At 54.4% G+C, this 9,251-nt stretch overlaps 1 protein-coding gene across 1 annotated transcript; it reads left to right on the plus strand.

Moving 5' to 3' along the window:
• The first annotated feature begins 3,018 nt into the window (after positions 1 to 3,018).
• Positions 3,019 to 9,036, plus strand: BRCC3 (BRCA1/BRCA2-containing complex subunit 3). Its single transcript, XM_084269022.1, has 8 exons — positions 3,019 to 3,131; positions 4,035 to 4,154; positions 4,766 to 4,853; positions 5,552 to 5,640; positions 6,033 to 6,088; positions 6,651 to 6,782; positions 7,804 to 7,847; positions 8,317 to 9,036. The coding sequence occupies exons 1-8, from the start codon at positions 3,027 to 3,029 to the stop codon at positions 8,466 to 8,468; spliced, it is 786 nt and encodes a 261-aa protein (XP_084125148.1). The 5' UTR covers positions 3,019 to 3,026; the 3' UTR covers positions 8,469 to 9,036.
• The last annotated feature ends 215 nt before the right edge of the window (positions 9,037 to 9,251 follow it).

A 9,251-nucleotide genomic window follows, 5' to 3' on the forward strand; every position in this document is an offset into this window, starting at 1 on the left:
GGTGGAGTTTTTCATCTGGCTCTCCCTCCCACTGTGTTCACTCTCTGGCTCTCTGTGTGGGGACACACATGTGGTTTAGAAAAAGCCCCAGTGTTCTGAAAACCACCCTGGGATGCGCTGCGGCCGCTCCAAGCACTGCCCCAGCAGTCGGCTCACTGGCACTAAGAAGAATCTTAACAGGGGACTGACAAGCCCCACGAGGCCTTCAGGAATAAACTGTGGGGGTTAAATGGTCCTTTTCCATGCTGCTTTACCCTAAGTCACCTCACAAATTCAAGCCCACGTGTGGCGACGCCTTGGCCCGGCGGTGAAGCTCAGCAGCCACCGCCGCGCAGCTTCCGTCAGCTGAATGGAATCACCCAGGTTGGAATTCAGCCAGGATACTCTCCTACTCTGCAGCAAACTGCTGAAAGCTCCATCATGACCAAAAAGGCTCACAAACTTGCTTCTGTTCCATTCAAGGCTGGAATTTCCACCAGCTCAGACCCAAAAGGCTCCAGGCTGGAAGAATGTTACTGAGCCAAGCGACCGCTCTTTCCTACAGGGAGTCAACTCTCCTGGAAGGTCTCCTATCCAAATACTGACCTGGCTCAGTTTGGCTGAGCTACTCAAGCACAACATGTATGTTGGTGTTGACTGTGTAGGGACATAGTAGTAACAACAGCCACAGGGCTGAGAGAACCATGTCTGAGGCGGAGGATGCTGCGGGGAACGGGCGGTGGTTCGTGTGTGCTCACCCTCTTGCCCCACTGATTTGTCCTAAACTTCCTCTGAACTCCAAAGCTCTGAGTGCAGTTGCCAAAGTTCACAGGCCTGGCCTCGCCTCACTCTTTCCAACAGTCTCTCAGACTGTTTATGAGGGTTCCCACTTAGTGCCACCAAGAAAAACTTGAGGTCAGGCAAAACCCCTCAGTTGGGTTTGAAGGGAGACAAGCCTGACTTGAGCACTCAAACAGGTTTGAAGGGAGACAAGCCTGACTTGAGCACTCAAACAGGTTTGAAGGGAGACAAGCCTGACTTCAGCACTCAAACAGGTTTGAAGGGAGACAAGCCTGACTTCAGCACTCAAACACACAGAAGAAACAGGAGATTTGAAAAAGCATTCGTGGAGAGGTTTGCACTTGGAAGTTTAAGAAGGGAAAAACATATACAATTCTTTCCTTCTTCCCCCCCCAATTTTATCAGAATGCCATAAAAAAGCCTGAGAGAAGCCATGGGTGAAAGGAGAAGTAAGCTTACTTAGATTTAAACAAGTTGTAAAACCTGTTTCTCACACTGCTTACTCCACACTCTATTAAAAACACTACATCCAACAACAACAAAAAACCCACCCCAATGAGCTCAAACTTGCAGATTTGCAACATCATTCAGCAGAGATTTAATGTTCCCATCAGCTTCAGAGCAGAAGCCTGTGCTGTTTAAGGTGTTGATGTGGGGAGATTTAAAGCCCAGTACCCAGGGGCAGGAACAGGACTTGCAGGTATGTTGTCCAGCTCAGCACCGGGCCCGAGCAGCTTAATGGTGGATTTCTGAGCCACACAATACATGCATGAACAGGAAAATGGCCAGGAGGAGGACTGCATCTTGTGGTGAAGACGATTTATTTGCTTTCAGATTTGGTACATTAAAATATCTCAGGGAAATGGGGGAAGGAATCGCTCCAGCTGCCAGCGGGCCCATCCCCAGAGCTGGAGCTCAGCATGCTGAACCAACCCCACCCTTTATTGCCTTCCATTTAAAAGGGGACTGGGTCAGATTGTTAGAGGGGTTCAGCTGCTGTTCAAATGGCAAAGAAAGGGGAGGGGGGGGGAGCGCTGCTCAGCAGCTGTAAAAGGGGCAGAGTGGTGTGCTAATGGTGCTACACAGCTCCCAGCACACACCAGCCGGTCTGGCCTTCTGTTGGAGGGTGTGTGCAGCCCTCAGAGAGCTACCAGGGAGATGAGCTTTGCTCAACACCCCAGCCTGCACCTCACAAGTCAGGGATCGGATGACACTCACTCTAAAGCTTCTTCTCGGGGTAGGGGGGGTGCGGGGGGGGGGGGGGGGGTGGGGTTTGGGCTCTTTACTCTGCCTGAAGCCCTCGCCCCAAGCAAGCGCTCTGCCCGACCTACTGAGGGGTAGCAGATGCTCACCGACCAGCCGGGGCTGTCCAGCAGTTTGGGGAGTGAAGGTCTATAGCTTTGGTAGGATCTAAAGAAACAGGAAGACAAAAAGAGAGATGGGACACGGCGTGTGGGGAGCCCCGGAGACAGCGAGGGGAGGACGAGGGAAGCAACGCAGGAGCCACTAGGCCCGGTGGCGGGTCGGCAGGGGGCGGGGGGGGGGGGGTGTGCGGGCGCTGGGGGCAAAGGGGAGAGGGGAGGGCAGCTCGGGGAAGGGGCGCGGGCCCGCTGCGGCCGGCCGGGGCAGGGAGAAAGCAGGAAGGGCCGGGGAAGGCCCGGCCGCCGCGGCGGGAAGGGTGCGCAGCACGTCTCCATAGCAACCGCCTCCCACCCGGGCCGGGCCTGCAGGGCTCGGCGGCCGCCCCTCGGCCTGAGGCGGCACCAGGTGGAGCGGAGGGCGCCGGGCCGGGCCCCCTCGGGCCGCCCCCGCCCGTGACCTACCTGTAGCCCCGCGCCGGGTGACAGCCAGCGCCGTGTGCACCGAGCAAAGCTTTCCCCCGCCCTCCCCTCTGACCCCGCGGCCTTCCCCCCCCCGCTCCCCTCCCCCCGCCTGCTCGCAGGCCCCAATGGCCGGCGCGCAGCGGAGCCCCGCCCCCCGCCGCCCCGCCCCGGCCCGGCCCGCCCCGGCCCGGGCAGTTGCCTCCGGCGCGGAACCCCGGGGCCGCCGGTAGCGTGGGCGACACGGTACTTCCGCCGCGCGGCACCGCTCGCCTCTCCGGAAGCCGCGGCGCTGCTGGGCTGAAGCGATTGGCTGGAGGGGACACCCCAGCCCCGCCGCCATTGGCCCCGCTGCCCGTTGTGGGCGGGGGGTAAGCGGGGCTCGGTCCCGCCCGCTTCCGGGGGGGGGCAATGGACGGCGGCAAGATGGCGGTGCAGGCCGTGCACCTGGAGGCCGACGCGTTCCTCGTCTGCCTCAACCACGCGCTGAGCACCGAGAAGGAGGAGGTCATGGGGCTCTGCATCGGCGAGGTACCGGGCCTGGGGGCTGCCGGGGCCGCCCCGGGGGGCGCAGGGGGAGGAGGCGCTGCCCGGCGGGCTGCGGCCTGCCCAGCGCGGCGCTGAGCAGCGCGGTGCGGGCCGGTGTGCGGGCCGGGTCCCGGCGCTGCCCTTCAGCCAGGCACCCGCGAGCCAGCGGCTGCCCCAGGCACTGGGGGGGCCGAGCCCATCCTGGGTGCGTCAGGCCCAGGGAGGGGCTGACCCTCAGCTCGGGTCCTGGGGCAGGTTTGGGGGTCACAGGACGAGAGGGACACAGAACGATCAGAGTGTCCAGAGGAGGCACCGAGGATGGGGAAGGGTGACGAGCGGAGGCTGAAGGCCCTGGGGTGGCTCAGCCTGGAGAGGAGGAGGCTGAGGAGAGACCCCATCACGGGCTGTGGCTTCCTGAGGAGGGGAGCCAAGGGGCAGGGCTGATCCCCTCTCTGTGGGGACCAGGGACAGATCCCGAGGGAACAGCGTGAAGCTGCCCCAGGGGAGGGTTAGGGGGGGTGTCAGGAAGAGGTTCTGTCCTGAGAGGGGGGTCGGGTGCTGGCACAGGCTGCCCAGGGAAGGGGTCACAGCCCCGAGCTGGGCTGAGGGCAAGAAGCGTCTGGACGATGCCCTCAGTGCCAGCTCTGACCTGGCTGGGCTGTGTGGAGCCAGGAGTGGGACTCCATGGGCCTCATGGGTCCCTTCCAGCTCAGGAGAGTGGGATTAGGATTCTGTGATTCCCTGGCAGAGCCTGGGCCTTGCCTCTCTGCTCTAGGCTAGTGCTGACTGGGTGAGCAGAGCTTCCCCCTGCATGCCTGGCTCTGCTCTCATGCAGATCACTTCTCTACAGCGAGCTCCAGGAGCCAGAGGAGTGATCAGAGGTTCTTTTTTCTTCTGTGCCATCAGGTCGACACCAGCCGGATTGTTCACATCCACTCAGTGATCATCCTGCGCCGCTCTGACAAGAGGAAGGACCGTGTGGAGATTTCCCCAGAGCAGCTTTCAGCTGCTTCTACAGAAGCAGAGATATCCTTTGGGAGAGACAGCAGCAGGCTCACCAGCAGTGAGCTGCCTCAGGCTTCATTTGCTGTGCAGTGTTCTAGAGTCATCTGCTGCTTCCCTTCTACAGCTGTTCAGCTGGGAGGGCTGTGCTGGCAGCTGCCATTCCCTGAGGTCTTTGCTGATTCCAGTGTTTGCAGTGGAATTGTGTTAGAACTGGTTTATAGTTTCCTCCTGTTTGGTGACACAAGTAACGCTGCAGTGAGTCTGGGGGAGGGTGGGAAGTCAGCAAGGAGACATGGCAGAAAGTGACCTGTGGACAAATCTGTTTCCAAGCAAGGTGCCCTGGAAAACCTTTTCCCTCTGGACACTTAGAAATGTGGCTGGGGACAGTTTGGTGCCACATCATTTACTGCCACGTGCACACAGACCCCGTTTGCCTCTGCAGCAGCAGCAGTGTGCTGCTGGTGACAGGGAAGAAGCTCCCATCAGCTTCATGCCACATGGCTTGTCACCCATCTGAAGGGGTCTGGATTCTGCTGACTGATTAGAATAACTTTTAAAACTGCTGTTTTCCAAAAAAAAACCCCTTCTTTCCATTTGATTTGCTTGTTTTGGAAGCACCTTGACTCACACACAGGTTGGCTGAGATGACAGGACGTCCCATGAGGGTCGTGGGCTGGTATCACTCCCACCCTCACATCACTGTCTGGCCATCACATGTCGGTAAGAGCAGCCTTGGTCTCTGTGTGCAGACTCAGAGCTGCCTCCTCACACTGGACTGTCAGAGCTGCCCCTTCCAGCTCTCAGAGTTTGGTTCTGAACCAAGAGTCAGAAATCAATCGAGAGTTGAGGAGCTCTGAACTCCTCTGGTAGGACAAGATTGTCTGGGTGGGCTTCAGGAACGTCTGCTAATACAGCCCCAGTCCTGCCTCTGTGCTTCTGGGTGCTCAAACTGCAAGGGATTCAGTAGTGACAGAACAGCTCCCAGAGCTGCTCTTCTTCCAGACAGGAAAACTAGAGCTAAGGTGTGGGAAACACCAAAAGCAAAGCTGTGGGAGTGGCAGGCCTGCTGGGATGACCTTTGATACCTGTGAGTGTTAACTCACAGCCAAAACTCTCTGAAAGAAACAAGTATTTTCTCTATGAGGGACATTACAGGTTTGTACTGGTGCCCTGTGGCACCAGGCTGATGCTAAGAGAACGTCTTGTCAACTCCTCTTGTGGTTTTAATATTTGATATTTAGTTGCATTTTAATTTAAAAAAAACCCCAACCCAGCACAAAGCCCCAACCTTAGCCACTTGGAGTTAAGTCCTTTGAAATGAAGCTTGTGATATTTGTTACCAAATTTCAGGTCAGCAGGAGGCTCTGTCCACTCCTTCAGGTGAGCAGAGCAGCTCTCATGCGCTTGTTTTCCTGCAGATGTCCGCACACAAGCCATGTACCAGATGATGGACCAAGGTTTTGTAGGGCTTATCTTCTCCTGCTTCATTGAGGACAAAAACACAAAGGTAGGCAAATGAAAAATGGCAATAAACCCCTCCCCTGAGTACTGATGAGAACCATCAGCCCCAGGGCAAAGGTAAAATCCTTGGGTGCAGCATCCAGGAAGGGCAGAGCTCTGCTTGCAGCACCATCAAAGTGTGTCAAGAATGGGGGCGTTTGGGTCATAATCCCAGTAATGAGGAATGAGTCATTAATGAGGCTGTGCTGCCCCACAGCCTGGCTCTCTGGTCTGTCAGTAGGAACTCCTAACAGTTCCAGCATGCCAGTCCCAGTGAGAAGCATGTACATTAGCAACCCATTAAAGTGCTAATTCAGAGCATACTCTGCTTCCCAAAGGATTGTGTGTGGGTTTAGGTTACATTTCACTCTTGGAATCTGATTTTCTTTTGTCTTTTAGACAGGCAGGATTCTCTACACCTGTTTCCAGTCCATTCAGGCCCAGAAGAGCTCAGAGTGAGTACAGCAGGAGAATATTCTGTCCAGCACCAGCTCATATCTCATCTTGTCTCTCCTTTCTGCCTTGTCTCAAATAAGTGGCTTCTCCACTCACCACGAGGAGCAAATAGAGATACCTGAGCAGGGTCTCCTGCTACTGCAGGCTGCTTGAAGAGAATCTAAAGATAAGAACTGATTCAGTTAGTATCTTAAGATGTGATGTAGGACACTGTAGTCTGGGTAAGAAGTTGTACTGCAGGCTGTTGTGTGGAAAGCTCATTGTTTTGCTTTTAACTCTAGAGGTTGAAGCTTCAAGCTTGCATGGTGTGGTCTCCCTGCCAGCCCCACATGTGCCCTGCATCACACTGTCAGTACTGGCCATCCCATTGCATTTCATCATTGAAATTTAATACAAGTTTGTGGCTATAAAAGGCTTCAATTTGCCCATCAACTCAGACATCCAGAAGTAAACCTGCAGCAGTGCCTTGTGTTGAACAGGCCGTTGGGGGGTTGTTAGAAGTCCTTTATCTTTTTTCTTTCTCTGCTGCTTTGAAGTTAACTGTATCTGATACCCTCCTAGGTATGAAAGGATTGAAATTCCTATTCATGTTGTCCCCCATGAAACCATTGGGAAAGTGTGTCTGGAATCAGCTGTAGAGCTGCCCAAGATCCTTTGCCAAGAAGAGCAAGATGCCTACAGGAGAATTCACAGGTAACAGCACTGGGGTTGCACCCCTCTCCAAGACTGTCTTTGCTAACATGTCCTACTGTTGCCATGCTGAGGAGTACCAGCACCTTAGCAGGGCCATGGAGGCATCAGCAGCTCGTGTGCCATTGTAGGAGAACTGATGGAATGCCTTCACATGAAGGAGTTCAAGTTCTCTCAGCCTGGCACATGGGCTCCCTGGTATAAAAAGGACAGGGATCTCCTGGAGACAGTCCAGAGAAGGCTACAGAGATGGTTAAGGGCCTGGAGCATCTCCCCTGTGAGGAAAGGCTGAGTGAGCTGGGGCTGCTCAGCCTGGAGAAAAGAAGACTAAGGGGGACTCTTATTAATGTTTATAAATATCTTAAGTATGAGATGCAGGGGGAAATGGGCAGCCCCTTTTCAGTGGTCTATGGAGACAGGACAAGGGGCAATGGCTGCAAGTTGGAGCACAGGGAGTTCCACACCAACATGGGGAAGAACTTTTCCCCAGTGAGGGTGAGGGAGCCCTGGGACAGGCTGCCCAGGGGGTGTGGAGTCTCCTTCTCTGGAGAGATTCCAGCCCTGTCTGGACACCGACCTGTGCAATATGAGCTGGGGAGCTGCTCTGGTAGGAGGTTGGACCCGATGAGCTCTCGAGGTCCCTTCCAACCCCTAAGATTCTATGATTCTATGACAGCTCAGTGTAACTGCTCCTTTGCTGCAGCAAGAGCTAGAGCATGTGTGAACTAATGGCACTTCAGCGATGTGTCTGTGTGTGGCAGTACATAGTGTTTAACCAGGGTAAGTGGGCTGAGAAGTCTGAAAAATTAGATTAAATATCATGGTTTTTCTTTTTCCCTGCCTCTGGTGCTCAGCACTGATGTTTCTGTGCTGTAAGCTCTCTGTTACCCCTGTGAGTGTACAGGCCTTCAGCAAGTGAAGAGGTTTAGGTGTGCCTGCAGTGTCAGTGACCTGTAGGCAGCTGGTTCTGTAGCCTTTTTCACTGCTGTCTCCTCACTAACCTGTGTTCTGTTCCTTCTCACAGCCTCACCCATCTGGACTCTGTAACCAAGATTCACAACGGCTCAGGTAAGGAATCTTTCTCTAGATGTGAGATTCCAGGATGCCGCTCCCAGAGTGGAACCCTGAGCAGGGGTTTGGCTCTAGCTAGAAGACTGCAACTGTGGAACAGTTGTCCCTTTGCCATTCAGGGAGAACTATTAACTGTAAAAGCATGAAGTTTTGTCCTTTTCTTTGCCATCCAGTTCCTTTCCAATCACAAACACTCTGTAACCCAGAGCATTCCCAGAGACCATCCTCTCATTACTTAAAGTCGAGTGGAGGAATAGAATTGTCACTGAAGACTAAAGGGAACCATTAAGGGTTGTAAAACAAACTAATCCTGGGATTTCTGAATGCTGTTGTACCCTGAACCTTTGTACAAGCAGCTACAAATACAGGAGCCTTTGGGTTTATTTGGCTTTTGGGGCCTTTTTGGGAGGAGTTTTTTGGTTTGGGGTGGTTGTAGCACGCTGACTCTTGTTCTTGCTCTTTCCAGTGTTCACAAAGAACCTCTGCAGCCAGATGTCTGCCATCAGCGGGCCGCTGCTCCAGTGGCTGGAGGACAGACTAGAGCAGAACAAGCAGCGGGTGCAGGAGCTGCAGCGGGAGAAGGAGCAGCTCCTGGAGGAACTAGCTGCTTTAGAGTGAAGGGGGAAATGCAGACCCTTCAGAAAAGGGAAAGAGAACTCTTATGAGACCTGTGGCTGGCCCTACACTGCCTTACAGTAAAGCACCAGGATGCAGCAGCGAGCACTCCTACGGGACAAGGACTTTATCCAGCCTGATGAAACGCAGCGGCATCTCTCCAGGCGCCGCGTGATGCGGTGCAGTTCTGGCTCAGCAGTGGGGTTGGGCAGCACCTGGAGAGACTTCAGTTCTGCAGGGCACACACCTAGGGCACGTGTTTCTCCTTCCCCTGCATCTTGACAGATGCCTTCCTGCTTTGCACGTACTCCAGGAACCTAGAACTGGGGGGTTAGAGGAGAAAAGTGTGTCTCATATATGCAGTTGTGATTCATACCTCTGCTGCCAACTTCTGCTGCCTTTTGGTAGCTCCAATTGGCCATCATCATAACCAGTAACCCAAAACATTACTAGTAATCCACCCAGGCAGGTAAGAGGTGGGAGGGAAGCTTGGGAAGAGACCTGGAAGAACTTTTAACATGGGATCTGTGTTCAGAATACTTCAAACCAAATAAAGAATTCCAAAGCCAGAGCTGTTTGAAGTAGAAATGCAGTGGATGTCACAGCCTACATTCTTTGTACGTGGTCTGTATTCTCATGGAATGCTACTGCATGCCCAGCACCCAGGCTATCTGCAGAATGGGCTGTTGCTGCTTGCTCCATGGGAAGAGAGTGATTCCTTCCCAGAGGGGGAAAAGGGAACAGAGAGATGTGTGAGTCAGTCATCCTTGCATGCTGAACTTGGTG

Source organism: Gallinula chloropus (genome assembly GCF_964237585.1).
Source record: "Gallinula chloropus genome assembly, chromosome: 11".
NCBI lineage: Eukaryota > Metazoa > Chordata > Aves > Gruiformes > Rallidae > Gallinula > Gallinula chloropus.

Excerpts from the sequence above, each read along its gene's own strand:
- BRCC3 (XM_084269022.1), top strand. The coding sequence starts at position 3,027 with ATGGCGGTGCAGGCCGTGCACCTGGAGGCCGACGCGTTCCTCGTCTGC. Across the intron at positions 3,132-4,034 it reads TGGGGCTCTGCATCGGCGAG|GTCGACACCAGCCGGATTGT; the intron begins GTACCGGGCCTG and ends CTGTGCCATCAG. Across the intron at positions 6,089-6,650 it reads CAGGCCCAGAAGAGCTCAGA|GTATGAAAGGATTGAAATTC; the intron begins GTGAGTACAGCA and ends ATACCCTCCTAG.